Genomic DNA, 17,765 nt, shown 5'->3' with positions numbered 1-17,765 from the left:
AATTTGTGTAAAAGATATTGCCAACAGTGGATAAATATGATTATAAAAGCATGAAGTGCTCAGCAACTCAAGTTACGGAAGATCCAATCTAACATAGTTTTTTTTTAATTTTTCAACGGTAATGTAGGTACCTAAATTAATTTTTTTTCAACGGTTAATTGACTTTGAATAAAATATGGGTTTTAAATAGAAAATGACATAATATTGACATTTTTTTCTACTTTGATTTTACTCTGATTTAAAGTTGATTTAATTTTTTAATCTATGTATGTGTATTTACATAAAAAAAATGAATTGTAATAAGAAACACGCAAGTTTTAATTGAATCAATTTGCAATGAAACCTTTCAAAATGTTGTCATGATTCGTAAATGTAATCGAGGAAGCTTTTAACTCAAATATAAATTTATAGAAAACATCCGGTAATTGTTGTTTGGGTAGGTACTGAAAACGAATAATTTTAGGGAGCGGGTCGTATTACTGTATTTCAAAATTCTGTATGATCATAATACTGTATGATTAAAATGCTGTATTTCAAAACACTGCTAAATCAGAATCCTTTAACTGAAAATACTGTGTGAGCAAAATACTGATAGTAAGGCGGCTTAGCATCTAAATAGTGCACTTTGTGATAAAAGCATGAAATGTATATCATTGGTAGCTCTCAATATAAGAGGTATTTTGAGATATTGGGCCACCTTGTATTCCATCCAGAAGTGCACGATTGAACTCTTTTTTAATGCTAAGCCGCCTCACTATGAGCTGTATTACAAAAATCTGTATTTGAAAATTCTGTATATTGAAAAATAATGATACAAAAAATACTGTATTTTCGCAAATTGTCGACTAAGTACTATTTATTAAATGGATAAAAAAAATACAAAGAGAAAAAGTGAAAGTTGTTTTTTAAACAGGTTTATCCAACTGGTGTCGTGTAGTCGGAGTAAAATTGATATATTATTATGATTCTAAGTTCTTCACAAAAATTTCTTTTTAAAGTTCTGTAGGGGAGAGTGGGGCTAAATGTAACAGGGGTAAGAATTAACAGCTAAAAAAAGCGATGTTCCTTTCAATATTAAGAAACGCGTAAAGGAGAAAAATGCTCAATTTTAGCATATCTACCGGCACATTTTCTTCAGATGAAGATTAGACGACAGGGTGAGAAGTTACACTAGTGGTGCCCAAAAAATGCATGTTTGTAACTTTTTTTTCAAATTTTATTTTTGGTCTACCTCTTTACCCGAAAAAGATAGAGTGCTAAGTGTTTTTTTGTTATATGCAACTGTGTTTTGGCTCAAATTGCGTGTATATGTTATGTCTATATCAGTTTCGCTTTTTTTTAAAATTGATTTTATGTGCCAAATTTCATGCTGGGGCTAGTTGTAACATTTTTCCGGGGCAAGTTGTACCATGTAAAAACCTACCTATACTGAAAAATTGTTTACCTAATATAATTAACAACCCTGAATATGAATGCTTGTAATTGAATTTGTATTTATTTTGAAATTGGAAACACATTTTTGAACCACCACTTGAATTCATAAAGCTTATAAAACAATTTATGAATTCGAATTACTTTTATTTAAGACTACTGTCAAATTTTCTCTGGAAATCTTGGATTTGCTCCACTTTTTACAAATTTGCACCAAAATTTCATGACTGAGGTTTGTTTTTATTGTTATTAATTAAAAATAAATAAATATAAACAAATAAAGGTATTTCTCTTATTTTTAGTTCTTGGTACAACCTACCCCGGTATGTGTTACACTTTGCCCCGTATGTGGGGTAAGTTGAAACAACACGATTTTTTTTTTGGAAGCTTTATTTTTCAACATTACCGTTATGTTTTGCTAAATTTTTATGATGGATCTTGGAGCTAAAACATGGGTCTTTAATTTAAAAAAGGTCTGGTTGACCCACTTTCAAATTTGTAGGAGAACCATCGATTTTAGAAAAAAGTGTTACATTTGGCCCCACTCTCCCCTATATTAAAATGCTGTAGATAATGTTAAAAAGTGCTCACTTTTTTAAATTATCAAAACGATTTTTCAGCCTTTAAGCATTTTAATATACCTACAGAATTTTGAAAACAGAATTTTGAAATACAGAATTTTAAAATGCAGAATTTTGAAATACAGAAATTTGTATGCAGTATATATATTTCGACCCCAACCCATAATTTTATAATAATAATACCTTGATTTATATATCGTTTCTTTAGTTGTCATTTATTAGATGAATGCAAATATTGAGTTATCTTGCGATATATGTAGATAAATGCTATATTAATACACATAATGAAATGTTATCAGGCGTAAAAAGTTATATTTAGATAAAACAAATGGATGAAGTTATTTTTCTGTCAATGTGGGAAATGGGTTGATAATTTTGAAATAAATCCAATATTTTCAATTTGAAATGATTTTAAATAAGATTTTTGTTCAACTTGATCACTCAACTCTGCATATAAACTTTACAAATGTCAAAATCACTCAAATTAACAACGGCTTCGGCTTCAACTTCGTATTGTACTCGTACTTTTCAAATTTGACAATACCACAAGCTTTAGCAGTTTCGCCATTGTGTTCAGCCAGTTACTTATTTCCTCTAAAAATATTTCATTGAACGAAAATGAAATGTGAATTGTATAAAACAAAGCTTCTCTTACAATTTTTCTAATTTCCATTTCTAAAACATCATCTTTAAGAAGTTTTTTTTTTGGGCATATGGTTTTCCATAGTTAGTTAGGGCTTGTTTATAGGAATGTTTTATTGAGGATAAGAAAACTAATTTTTAGTCCAAAACATACACATTTTATGCTTTAAAAGACTACATAATATTTTATTTAATTTTAAATGAGAAATACACCTACATACCTAAAGTCAAAAAATTAAGATTTTGATTTGAAATACTGATATGACCTTTGGCAGTTTAGTTTAGTTATAGGTCTCAACAAATTTCATTCTCTTGGCAATTATTTCAATTGTATCAATTATGCAAAAAATAAAAATAAACACTTAGCATATACCTACTCGTAATAAAATCTAACTTCATGATTTATAACAAACCACTGCCTTTCTTTTGATGAAAGCATTTCATCAAACAAAAAATTATTAAATTGTAAATCTGCCAAAACATTTTTAATTAGTGATTTAAATATAAATTTAAGTAAAAATAAAAAAAAAATAAATAAAAAAAAAAACTATCCGCTGTATACCTACCGCTCATTTGCAGCAGGGTGTACGCTTCGATCCCGATATGCCCCAAACAATTCGCTTGGAATTCGCCAAGAGTAACACAAAAGTGAGCAAACCCAAACCACAGCCCAATACAGCGACAACAGCCTCACATCCTGCATTGATGCACCCACTCACTGGACGTAAGTAAAGAAAAAAAAAAGTATAAACCAAAAAAAAAAAAAAATAATAATCAGAAAATATTAGATTTTTTTTTTTGTTTTATATTTTATTTTCATCAAGTAATTTAAAAAAAAAAAACAAGCAGAGAAAATATTGTAAATTAGTTAAAACCAAAACAGCGCACAGTATTAGTTTTAATAATGTATTTAATAAAGAAAAATGTCCTTGTTACCCGCATAATAAAGCTTTTATACAGCACGAAACCAACACACCAATCACCCACATCCACTTCCACATCCCCGGTCAACAGCAATATGCCGCACTATATCACATACACCTATCACATTAAATGGGAAACAAAACAAAATTATATTTAAATCACCAAAATCCTTCACAAAATTGTATCTCTATACAAATAAATTGTAAAATTTATTTTTAGTTTTGTAAAAAACAAAATCAAAAGAAGTGTGTCTTTTTTATGGTTTCTTTGTAAAAACACAATTAAGTTATTAAAAAACATAATTTATCTTTTAAGGACGTTAGGCTATGTGGTATAGGCGCATGTTGCAGTGTTTAAAAAATATCAATTAAATAAAAAAAAAAAAAACAAAAATCATTCACCCTTCAGAATATCCTTTGTCGTTAAAATGTGTTGAAAAAAAAAACTTTTCTGCGCTTTTTTGTCAATAACTAGTTTTGTTTAATAAATAATAATTTCAACTTACATATTTGTTTAAACTAAAGACAAATTTAATTATATTAATTGTGTATATATTTAGACTTGGGTGGACCATTCTTTCCCGGTGGACCGGAGCTATGGCATCACCCATTAGCGTATTCAGCTGCAGCGGCTGATCTACCTGGAGCTGCAGCATTGCAGCATGCGACACTAGTCCATCCGGCTCTGCACCCTCAAGTGCCGGTGAGGTCTTATCTCTGACTAAATACAGATAAAGTATTAGAACAGCCTATGCATCAAGTAAGTAGCTATTGTAAATCGATCAATATTGCATGTTTTGAATATGAATGCCAGTTGAAGTTTTAAAATTAATAAATCCTAAATAATGTAGAAGTCAAACGATTTTGAGAGAATTTGTTGAAAATAACAAGAAAGTGGTGTTTGGAACAAAAAACAACTTTCTTATCAATTTTTTAAAAATAATTTTTACTATATTGACCAAAATCTTTTGTAAAACTCTACATTCAGGTTTGAAACAAAATCAACCTTCCCGTATTTGATATAAGTATACTATACTTATATGTATTTAAAATACGTTAAACCTTCCCAATCAAAATCTGCAAAATCATCGTTTTCAACCTCCCTTGCTAGTCCTGGCGACAAAAAAATACCTGCCAGTCGATTGATTTCAAAACCGACATTCTAACACCATAAAAACCACGTTAGTGAATTTTGGTTATATCTTCAAAGCAAACATTTTCTTTCCCATTCTAAATTAAAATCGTTAGAACTGTTTTTTTTTTTTTTTTTTTCAATAAGACATAAATTTCGCAAATGAAAAAAAAAATCGTTAACTTTCCCCCAAATGAATCATCCAAAATTGTTACTTTTCAAGTTTTAAGCCCACCACTAATGTGGTTTGTACTGTAATGGGAGCTGGTTTTCGAACCCAGCCCTTTCGCGTCATAGTCCATTGTACTAAACATTGCCCGAAGCCGTACTGAAGGTAGAAAGAATTCATTTTTATTTAAATCCAATCGAACAGGTGAAACCTAAAAATATGAAGCTTAGCTTAGATTAAAATAATCGAGGTTTAGTAAATTGACGAATATAAATTATTTTCAACATTTTCTTTCAAAATCTCTAAAAAAAAGTTTATTTCCTTAGTTTTGGCCATACCTATTGCATGCACTTTTATTCAAAATTTGTTTAAAAAAATCTAGTTATAGTTTACCATTACAGCCAATCCCTTAACTAAGCATTACTTTATGAATAATTAGATGAATTTCTTTTAAGACCCAAATGGCTATGCCGCCCCATCATACAACAGCAATACACCCAGCCTCGATGCACATGTCAGCTGGTCTACCGCATGGTGCCACCGCTGCAGGGCATCATTTTTTATCCAGTCCCGCTTTGGCCAGCCCTGTTGGCTCCGGCGGTAACAATCATTCATCTAATCCCCCCATGGCTGCAAATGCTCCATGTTCAACGTTGTTTGTTGCTAATCTTGGACAATTTGTCTCTGAGCACGAACTCAAAGAGGTCTTTTCAAGGTAAGTTTATTTATAAATTTAAATATCTAAATTAACTATGTATATTCTACAAAAAAAATCTTAGTTTTTGTTTTGTTTTAGTTTAATCAACATTTTTAATTTAATGTTTTTATTTAAAAAAAATATATACCTTACCACAAAAAAAAAAATATTATAATTTATGCATTTACCAACAAAACAACCTAATCTGGAAAAAATAAATCACCCTTATTTTCTCATTGTATTACTCACTTAAATATTAAACCATAAAAGCATATACAAGAACAGCTGCAATTAAAAAAAAATACGAAAACATTTACATTGTAGAAGTTTGATGCATTTACATAAAAAATTAAAAAAAAAAAACGAAAAAAATACGCACTTTGTTACTAGCACCTGATTTAATTCACAAACACACACCTCGTGTCAGCAATTAAATATTTTTTTAGTTTTTTTATAAAGTTTTTTCTTTGTATTATTATTTATAATTAACTTTATTTGTGGGAAAAAAGTTGACTTTCCCATTGGTTAGAAAAGAAAGATTTGAATTACAGGGTTGAATAGGGTTGAGTGGAAATTCAGAGTGGAATATTTTGCGAGATTTAAATATTTTTTAAGGACATTTATGTGATCTGTTCTTAGAACAAAATTAGTATCAAAACCAAGCTTAAAAGTTTCGTTCAGATTCTAAAATAGCTTCCTGAGTCCTTAATATATTAATGTTGTCTTTTTTTTCATAAGAATAACACTTCTGATTTTTATAACTAATTAAGGTTAAAGGATGAACTCCACTGCAATGCGGATGAAACATTTTTGTAGAGAATTTAACGCTCTACAACACTGAATTTTTAATATTTTTAATTATTTGATAAATAAAAATCCTTTTGTCCAATACGTCGATGTTGACTGTCCCTTTTTGCTTAAAAAATTAAGAATCAATTTTCCAACAGGGTTACTACAATAACTTATTTGTCTTTCATCCATTTTGCAAACTACGTATCCGTAGACGGAATAGTTCCCAAAATAAAAAAACAATCTTGCATAGAAAATAAGTATAAAAAGTTAAAATTTGATGAAAAATCTTTAGGTAAAAACAAAGTCATCGTTCCTGAAGTCGAGAAAATGATAAATGAATGCATATAGAAGAACCGGCACCTAAATAAGTAAGCAAAAAAAACTAGAATAACTTTTCTGGAGCACATCAGAAAATTTTCGAGGTTACTAATACTTTGTTTCAGTGAACATTTTGGCCGTAAGCTAGTGTTATATTCCTAACCATTCATTGCTAACGAGAATGACAAATAATAAAAGTTAATTTTTTCGAGCAATAAAATTAAAAAGTACACGCAGAAAAATAATTCCTTACCAATCACTTTTTTCGGTGGGTTAATAAAAAATGTGTTAAAAATAACGTAGTCTTGGTTAAAAACTACGTAGTTCTCGTTGCTAAATTAAATTGTTTAAAATTCAGGTTATTTTAACCGATGAACTTATTTCTATTAATCCATAAACTCGGTTAAAATATTCTACACGGGTTTTACGTTGTTTTTAACGCTATAATTTTTCTCAAAATGCACATGATAGACAAAGGACCCACATGGAATTATGTGGATGTGGGTGATATCATACAATGGTGGGTATCTTGGATGTGTTTGTGATTCAGATACACAAGATATGAAATTCTTGCAGACCCTGTGCATGCGTTTCCAAGTGCATTTTTTGGTCTGAAGTCAACAATCAAACCATCTTGAATTTAATTTTGTCGTTTCTGGGAAGAAAAATCAATGATATGGTAACGTTTTTTCATCCTAATTGAAAAATCTGCATTGTTGATGCACTTCATTTTGAAGTTGCCACACCAGGGTCTGCAAGAATTTCGAATTTTATGCACCCAAATCAAAGAATTATCAACATACCAATCATCCAATATTATTCCAGTGGGTCATTTGTCCATAATGTGCCTTTTGAATAAAAACAAGCTAACAGCGTCATTAAAAAAAATTCTTTCCCTTTTCAAGTTATGTATATGAAGTCAACTGTTCGTGCATACAAAAAGTTTTTATTCCCCCTTTTTTATTTGACCCCTAGTTATCAGAAGGAAGAAAAAGGACTTTCTTAAATTAAAATATGTAACTCCACGCTGAATAAATCTTAATCTTATTCAACCTTTGTCTCTTACGAAATATTAATTCTGCTAACAGTATCCAAATAAACTTAGCAAGATTTATAAAAAATATTTAAGCATAAGAAATTGTATAAATTAAACTTCACATTTAATAATATTTCAATATAAAAAAATTATTTCAATATTAAAAAAAATTAAATAAAACAAAAAAAAAAATTGCACAGTATGCCTGGCTTTTGTCGCCTCCGAATGCACACAAAAGGTTCGCACAATCTCACTTCTTCTTCTACAAGCACAACTTCTTCTACTTCTACTGCTACTACAACTGCAAATCTTGGCACAGGTGGTAACGCCGGCAGCAACAACAACTTGAGTATCAACATTATCAACCAAAACAATACCAACAACCAGAATATTACAAATCAACAATTTCTCGGCAATAACAACAACAGCAACACTGCAAATTCCGTTCTTAACAACCCTGTTGCTTTTATTGAATTCAATGACGCTACAAGTGCAAGTGCTGCCATGAACCAACTTCAAGGTAAATATCTTCTATCATCGGACCGTGGATCCATACGTATTGAGTATGCCAAAACTAAAATGGTCAACGACATTACTGCAGCAACAGGGCCACCAGTTGCAACCGCAACAGCAACAGCAACAATATCATCTCTCAACAATAATGTCATGCCACGCATGAATAATGTGACAATTAATCCAACAATGGCGGTATTCAATCCAAATGAATGCCATCGTCAATACATGAACGGTCAGAATTATGATATTTTTATGATGGGCGGAGGAGTTCCGGTCAGTTGCAGCACTTTGCCAACCATATTAACCACCTCCACAGCCACAAATTTTACCAATAATAACAATCTTACCAATAATCGTAACGCACTACAACCAGTTGTTGTAAATTCACTACAGCACCATCAAAACCATCAGCACCAAAATCATCTTTTTAGAGACGTATGTATTTCTATTTTAGTTTCAGTTTTTATTTAAAACTTTGTTTTCTTTTATGTTCCTATTAATTCTTGTTTTTACTTCCTAAATGTTTTAATCATATTTGTGTGAATTAATTTTGTTTTAACTGCACAAAATTTCACTGTTTGAAAAATGTTATTTTTAAATTGACGTTTAAATGTGTACTTGCTGATTTGATATTATGTAGAAATAATCTTTAAAAATAATATTTAAGAGTTTTTATTTATTTTATTTTATTTTATTTGTGTTTTGTTTTGTTTTAACGACAACGCGTTAGTTTAAAAAAAAAATATATAAACAATAATAGAGGTAAAAAATAAGTGCAATTTTCAGAATTATTACCTAACTGTTGCAAGTTAAGTTATCGTTTTTAGTTCATTGGATTTATAATATATAATAATAGATTTATAATATAGGTTTATGCGTTATGCCATTGAATCAAAATCAAGATTTCGAAAGATATCTTAAAAACCTCAGCCAAATCTACAAGATTTCCTTTACTTCATTTAAGGTTTTCAAATGTTTTTTTTTTTTTGTAGTCTAGAGAAATATCTTTAAAATCAACGTGGTTTTGTTAGTGGCGACAATTTGTTACACTTTGTTTTATTTTGAATAACAGTTAAAGGACATCTAGTCATCTTTGTATAATAGTAAAGGACATCTAGTGGGTAAGAAATAAAAAAAAGAGTAAATGGGGACTTTCATTAATATAAAAAAGATATAAACGATAGTACCCCGTGGCGCAAAAATGGCGCCAAAGGCCTGAGTTCATATCCCAACCTTGATATTTTTTTGTTCGCAAAAAACTCACCCTTTAGGCGCCATATTGCATTACTGTTTTGTTTGAAAATAAAAACATGCATTATACATAACATACACATTTGTTATGAAAAAACACACTTCTGTTGTTAGCATTGAAGAGATATCCTTCTCCAATACTTTCCCGGTAGCTCTATAGAAGTATCTTTTTAAGCTGACTGAACCAATGCTCCCCTCACTAGTCTCCTTACGAATGATGGTAATGAAAAAATTTATTTTTACTTGCGATATAGGTACTATAGGGCAAGTTTAGGATTCGTAAAAAAAATCGAACTCGAGATAACAATTTTACATGACATTACGATGATGGAGAATGCCAAAAAAGTGGGTCCGGCAATTCTGTCTGTCTGTCTGTCCGTCTGTCTCTATCTGGAGCTGCAGCCTAAACGAGTGAAGTGATTTTCTTCAAACTTGGTAGTTAGCAGTTTATGGTGATTCCCTAGAGGGGAAATTGAAATTTTTTTTTTATGACCAAAACTAACGGTACCTGCCATATAACGGAAATAGAAAAGTTAATTTTTTTCAAAAACGGCTCTAACGATTTTGATTAAAATTTTTGTGTGTAATACTACACATAAGGGCCAACTTTTTAAATAAAAAAAATATTTTTTGTACCGTTATTAACGGTACCTGTCAGAACGGTTTTTTTCGTTTCTGAATATCTCGTACAAAATTAACCCGATTTAAATGAAAATTTTTATACAAAAGTGTGTAAGTAAAGATAATATTAAAATTTTAGAAAATTTTCAAAAAACGCATTTTTGGTTTTTTAAAAAATATTTCAAAATTTTTTTTTGAAAAATCAATTTTTTGAAAAATTTAGTTTTTATGTGTAAATTAATTATTTCTTCAAAATGGCATACCAACTTTTTTTTTGAAAAATGTTAAAAAAATTTAATATATAAAAAATTATTTTTTTAAAAAACGGCTCCTACAATTTTCAAAATTTTTTTTCTAAAAATACCTTTTTATACGAGAAATAAAATGGCATATTTGTTTTTTTTTTAAGATATTTTAAAACGGAGTTTTATTAATTATAAAAACAGATTTAATTTTTTTATACTACTTATGAAATTTCTTCAAAATATCGAATTTTAAATTTCTTGAATAAAAAGCTTTAACATTATAGTTACTTTAAGCGTAAGAGCAAGTACGTGCGACCCCAGTCGTGCAATTTATTTTTTTATCCACTTCCTAGAACAAGCGAATCTTCTTCAATCAATACATCACTATCGACCAAACTAACTTTCACCACTTCTATTTAATGACTCGAAAACTTATAAATTTGTCAACTGGAGAAATATCTCGGTTTTTAACTATCGATTGAATATTTTTCACTGCAGAAGATGTTATTCCGCTAGGTAGCAATCGCTTTTGAATTATAAGATTATGACTAATGACATTCGAAATGTGTTCAATAGATTTTGGCATCAAAAGCGTAGATACTGTCGGTTTCAATAAATTCTTTCTTTACGGAATTTAAACTAACTAATGCTTGAGGAAGTGAATGGTTTGAAGCTTTGAAGACTTATACACCCAAAAATAAAAATTATTCATCATAATTTTACCAATGATTTTGCTCCATAGGTGTTTCGAATTATTTTGCAAGGATTCCATTCCTTTTAAGACAACATTTGGTTCCTGTTAAAACAATTATAATTCATGTCATTTTAAAACGAAACCAGTACAGATCGAATTGAAAAAAAAAATAATAGGTTGGGGATCATTATTTTAAAAAAAGAATCAATTTTTCCCTTTGATTTTACCTTGAGTTTTTTTCTCTGTGTAATTACCAACGTGTGCTTCCGGTCCTTTTATTTCTCCATCCTAACATTCATACAATCTTTTAAACTCGTTCTTAGAATGTTCTTTATGTTGATCTAGTGTTCATCTTCAGAAGTAATTATACAGTTTGAAGCAGAGATACACAGAAGGAGATGGGAAACTTCTGACGTCATACTGGTTTGCCTACAAGCTCCGTCGGACATTTTTGGCTAAGTATGCGTGAAAAAACAGACGTTTTTGGCTCAGTATGCGTGAAAAAACAGACATTTTTGCTTAGGTGTGCGTAAAAACACCGTGGCTACACTATGTGTGTTTTTCACATTTGTTCACGAATACAAAAGAGATTACAACAACACGAAATAAACAAATGGGTTTTGGGGGATAAAACGTACGAAAGTTTCCCATCTCCTTTGGGTATCTCTAGTTTGAAGATTCTTTCTTTAGTCGCTCAACAAAAGTTTAAAACTCTTTATCCAACTCAATTTTCCTCTAATTGCTATATTTAGAAATTCAAAAGCAATGTTTTTTTTATGGTGTTCAAACAAAGTATTAAAGACCATTGAGTTAGTTGTTAACTTAAGTACTATTTTTGAGTGTTGCAACAGATACAAATATTAAAAAATAGTAACATAGCTCTGGGCTTGGATGTTTGAGTTTTAGAATTTCTACACCAGCACTCCAGCAGGCATCAGTATTCAACTGAAAATCAGCTTCAAACTACTCTTTTACTTACCATTTTAAATGAAAATAAGCTTATTTCAGCAGTAATATTTTTGGTTATTTCCAATATATTTGTTGTCAATTTAAAATAGGTACTGCTATTAACCCCCTCGTAGGTACCCTTAAATATTCCATATATATTTTTTAACCAAACAACTTAACCTTAGAACTTTATTAAATAAAAGAGAATCCACATTTTTTCAATAAACACTTAAAATAATTTTTTTTTTTATTTCCTTTTCCAACCCTTTATTTGACCTCAATCAGAAAACTGTCTTATTTACCCAACCAAAAAAAAAAAAATCAACCGTACCCATAAAAGCAGCAGCAGATTACCCTGTCGACCATTATAATTATTATGTAATTGAAAAAGGTTTTACCTTTTTACTCCAGTGTTAGAATTGTAGGTACTGCGATTTAAAAATAAAGGAAACCTAAACATCTATAATCTATACCAACAAATTAAAGTGTAAGTGATTTCAGTTAGAGACTTTGCAAAAAAAAAAAGCGAGAACAAGTCAATTAAGTTTTAAATAAATATTAACGAGGGAAAAATAAGAGAAAATAATAAAAGCCTTCACTCCATTGAGGAGTATACGTATACTCAATGTTTATCCTTTTTTCTGGTGTGATGGAAGAAAAATGACAGTAGATATTGATTTTTAAATGTCAGTTTGTCATTTTCCTATATAAAAAAAAAACTTGTAAAAAATAAACAACAACAAAACGTTAATACAATTTTCAAATACGTAAGTGTGCGTGCGAGTCCATGTGCAAATACACGGAGAAAAAGACCACCTAAAACTAAGCGGATTTCTGCATGGTTTTTAGCCAAGATGACTTCCGTCTAAAATTAAGCAGATATCCACTTAATTTAAGAGGAAAATCATATTACTATCATAAAAATGAGAAGATTTTTATCTTAAATCAAATGTTTGAGTCCATCTGCAAATACACGGAAAAAAAACTTATAAAAGTTTCTGCATAGTTTTAAGCCAAGATGTTTGTCGTCTTTAATTCAGCGGAAATCCACTTAATTTAAGATGTAAATCTTCTTTTTTTCTTAAAAATCAGAATATTTGTATCTTATATAAAATGAATTTTAGATAATCGTCATCTTGGCTAAAATTCATGCAGAAATCCGCTTAATTTTAGGAGGTCTTTTTCACTGTGTATGTTTTTGTATATCCGGATTATTTCGTAGTACTAAAATTACTCCGGAGTAAAAAAAAAATGACTGCAAAAATAAATACATATTAAAAAGAATGAAGGAAAATTATTTAAATGCAAAGCACTGTGCCACAATATAGAAGTCACAACTTTACAAAATAGAGTATAATAGCCGTGTTTTATTGGCAACTCAGTATTTAGGTCAGTAATCATTTTTAGACTGTTAAAAACAACATAATTATTTATTACTTTCTTTTATTTATTGTTAAGTACCTAATCCTTTGTTGTTGAATGTTCAGAAATGTAAAAGTTTAAGATTTTCTCTGTAATCCGGAACAAAAAATACTTTTGTTTATCCTTATCAATCATTTGTTGTTATTGTACGTGTAAAATTTTGCTGAGGTAAGTACTGAGTTATCAATAAAACACTGCAAATGTTGCCGTGTTAACTCAAATTGACGTTTCTACATTTTTAAAGAGAGAGAGAGAGTAACTGAGAGAGTCAAAAACAATACTTAAAAAAAAATCACATTCTTTTGAAAATTCATGAATATAAACCAATTGCGGAAATAGTTTAATTTGATTTAAATCAAATGGTTTTCTTATTATAACGAGTTTTACAGTTTATCATATGACAAAATTCTTATTTTGAGGAAAATCTCGCCTTAAGTAAACTTAAAAAACACAATATAAAACCTTCGAAAACTTTTAAACGAAACATAAATAAATGCATATTCATAATAGGTAAAGCGAAATATTTTAATACCATTACGTGTTATCTGTTTTATTTTTATTTTGAAAAATCGGCATTATCACAAATTCCAGTGATATCGAAAATTTCGGATTTAATGATTTTTTTTCGGGATTCATAGAAAGTTTCCGATACGAAAGGAATTCGTGATAAGGCCGAATATTTTTTTTTTCAGTCATCAAAATTTTTTTTTATTGAATTGGATTAACCATGAGAATTGAGAAATAATCATGTCTTTTTTTTATAAACTAATCCTAAAATTGAGAAAAGATGTGGTTTAAAACTAACGCCTTGCTAATTTATTATGTTCTGTTTGTTTAAGGCTAGGGCTGAGTTTAAAAAAAATAATATATAACCAAAAAGCATAGTGTCGTAAATCTTTGTATAATTTACATATTTTTTTGTTTTTGTTCTTATTTCCACAGAGGAGCGGGTATGGAATCAAGGCATGATTTACTCAGTAAGAAAGCAGAACGTGAACTTCATCATCAGTTTTTAATGACAGCACCAACTTGACCCGTTTCTACGTCATCAAATACATCAACAACAGCAATATATCCAGGAGCGGCGGGACCAGGAGGAGGATTGTACTCTTATGTACTACCAACAGCATCACATGTAGCGGCATAGCATATTTGTTTTCCAACTTAAAACAAAATTAATTATATTTTTCTATAATTTATTCTGTTCTATGTGCGCAAAATTTAATTCAAAAGAACATCTTTTTTTCTTACAAATACTTAACAAATTCATCAGCAGATATCTCATGCTTAGGAAAAGGATAACGGCTTACAAAATATAGCAAGAAAAGAACCTATTCAGCTTAAGTTAAAAAAAAAAATATTTTGAACATAAACAAAATTTACATATAAATATAATATTTAAAGTAAATTAAATAATAAATTGCATAGTTCTTATGACTGTGAATATTATTGTGAAAAATTATAATAACATTATTATAAAAAATATTAGGATATTAGAAAAAAATAACGCTAATATTTAACCTAACAAAAAATTAAAAAAAAAAAGAAAACATTGAGAATCCTAAAAAAATATCTTACAGGAACTTTTTCTAGTATTTAAAATAATTTACAAGTGACGTTAGTGCAATTCAGCTTTTAATTTTATTATTTTTGAAAATCTTCTTAAATACAACATTTTGACCAAAATTTTTATCTACATCAATATATTTTTCTTAAATTCACTTGAGCTGAACAAGTCAATTGGAACATAAAAGTCTATTGTATGTGCATTTGTTAATCAATCGGCATAATTTATTCAAATTCAGCTCAGTAGATGTACTTTTTGTTTTATTTATTTTTCATAGTTCATAAGCTGAATTGTATTTTTATAAATGTTTTTCTTTTTTGTTTGTAATAAAACTATTTGATATATACAAACATATATATATATATATATATTAAAAGAAAATATTTAAATAAAATATATATAAATATAGCTTAACCGAATGTGCCCTTTACATAGCTCTCTTTCTAGATTTATAAAAATACAAAAATTAAATAAATTAAAATTTAAAATAAAAAAACAAAGTAAAAAACAAATAAATAAATACAAAATATATAAAAATGATTAATAGGGTTAAACTTGTACAGTTTCTATATAATCACATAACGTTTCTTGTAAAAAAAATGTTAAACAGAAAAAAAAAAACAAACAAAAAATTCTGGAAGAACAACGATACATTTTTGTTTCTTTTTTTCAAATAAAATTAATAAAAAAAAAAGAATTATAATTAAAAGTAAAATAATAAAAAAATTAAAATTAATATAGAATAAAGCAACGCAGAGTAGGAAATAAATTAAAAACTTGATAAAATTTTAATTAAAAAAAAAAAAAGTGAATGAAAGTAAAAGAAGAACTTAAGGGTTTCACGTTTATTATTATTAAATAAAACAATACAAAATAATTGTAATAATTTTAAGCATAAAAACTAATAATTTGAAGCTTAAGTGAAAAAATGTCTCTATTCCTGGCTTTTAAAATAGAAAACATTTTATTAAATCATATTTTAAAAAAATAGTTAAAATGCTATAGGAACAGAAACTATTTTCCTCCTCTTGATTGAACAACTAAAAACAAACTGTTTTCCGCCCACAGTAAAAATTAAATACATAAAATGGCAAGACAAACCAAAACTAAAACAACTTACTGATTAAAAAAAGAATAAAGTTAAAAAACGCAAAATCCAATGAAACATCTTAAAGCAACAAAAACTTAATGCAAGAACAATCAATTTTGTACTTGGAGAAAAATACTAAAAGTAAAGAGAAACTGAAACCCAACACAAAAACAAGAAGTAAAAAATGAATAACATCATTTACATATCATATTTCGTAGAAATTTGTGAACAAAAACAGAGAAAAACATTAATATACATAAATATTATATAATTATTCTAGGTATACAACATGTTTAGAGAAAAAATATAAAAATTACTTAAAGCGAGTAAAAAAAATCGGTAACGTAATTCCGTTTTTAAGGATAAATGTTTATATAATTTTATTTTGCGTTGAGATATGCTATTCAGCGGAATGTGGATCCTTGCTTTGTTTGAATTCGAACCTTTCATATGATTTATTCTAAGAAAAAAGTAGTAAGAAATATAAAACACCCTTGTAAACGTTACTAAATGTTGAACGCAATAATATACCCTCTTTTTTTAAAAACATTATTCAGATTTCATAAAAATTCAAATGTAATCTGATGTAATGTAATTCTTGCATAACCACCAGACCAATTTTATTGATATTCACAAAACTTTACTTTCAGTTAAACTGAAGATTTGTCCTAAATCTTGATTAAAAAATTCGTAGCCCTTCGTAATTGGTTCATTAATTTTTTTATGTACTCAAAACCTTCGTATAACTTGTTCAAAAGATCGTAAGAAAATAATATTTTCTCAAAAAGTTTGAAGTAAATGACATGAGTCAATGAAACTTGTATGGATCTCTATACTGAATTTTTCGTGAATGTTTACCTCTGCGAGTAAGTAACTATGTAAATATAGATGCAATAAAGCAAGCGGAATGGTTGTTGCGAATCTGGTCCGAGTCAAGCTCTGATATTTCCAAAATAATAATTGATTACACTCAAACAAAAATAATAAGTGATGATTTATTTCAATTAAAAAAAAAAATAAACAAACTGCTGAAAAGCTATTTCTCCGTACCATTATTGTTACTAATTTTTACATCAAATGTATTTTTTTGTTAAACAAATAGTTTTGTTTAGTAGCAGTACCTTGCGGATATAAATGTTCTTTTTAAGTCATAGCAATTACCAAAGCTGTCCTTATTTTATAGTTTTTATTTTTAATTTAAAAAAAAAAATATATTTAATACCAAAGGCATACGTTTTAAATTTAATCCAAAGTTTTCATTAAAATATTTGTATCTTATTTAATTTTAAGAAAAAATCTGAAATACAGAAATAAAAATTGGATCTTTAAGTTTATTTTCATTCCTTATTTATTTAAACTAAAAAAAATAAACATTTAAAGATTTTCAATTTGTTATTTTAAGTAATTTAATGGAAATTAATTTATAAATTATATATTCCGTCCAAGAGATATAAGAAAACTATACAAAAAAAAAAAAAAAACAAACAAAGGCAAAGTTAAAAATCATTTCCCTAGTTAATATTAGCTTTTAGAGTAAAATTGTATGATTATGCATTGTAGAGCACACATTGAAGAGTATCTAAATTGAAATTCATTCAACAGAGCTAAGAGATCTCCTACTTTAAACAAAATAAAATACTAATGCATATCATTCAATGCGCCTTTTTTATTTCTTTTTTAGGAATTAAGT

At 28.4% G+C, this 17,765-nt stretch overlaps 1 protein-coding gene across 1 annotated transcript in view; it reads left to right on the top strand.

The window, feature by feature from the left end:
* LOC129915170 (protein couch potato) overlaps positions 1-17,560 on the top strand; it is a 141,668-nt gene extending 124,108 nt beyond the window's left edge. The window contains exons 6-10 of the mRNA XM_055994640.1: positions 3,234-3,378; positions 4,138-4,280; positions 5,334-5,593; positions 7,922-8,672; positions 14,361-17,560. Of these exons, the coding sequence (XP_055850615.1) occupies positions 3,234-3,378; positions 4,138-4,280; positions 5,334-5,593; positions 7,922-8,672; positions 14,361-14,387 (1,326 nt within the window). The 3' untranslated portion in view covers positions 14,388-17,560. The remainder of the gene's footprint in view (positions 1-3,233; positions 3,379-4,137; positions 4,281-5,333; positions 5,594-7,921; positions 8,673-14,360) is intronic.
* Positions 17,561-17,765: the final 205 nt, after the last annotated feature.

The sequence above is a fragment of the Episyrphus balteatus genome, chromosome 3 (genome assembly GCF_945859705.1).
Source record: "Episyrphus balteatus chromosome 3, idEpiBalt1.1, whole genome shotgun sequence".
Taxonomy (NCBI): Eukaryota; Metazoa; Arthropoda; class Insecta; order Diptera; family Syrphidae; genus Episyrphus; species Episyrphus balteatus.
The sequence above is the reverse complement of the archived record's forward strand: the minus strand, read 5'-3'. Positions and strand labels throughout refer to the sequence as shown.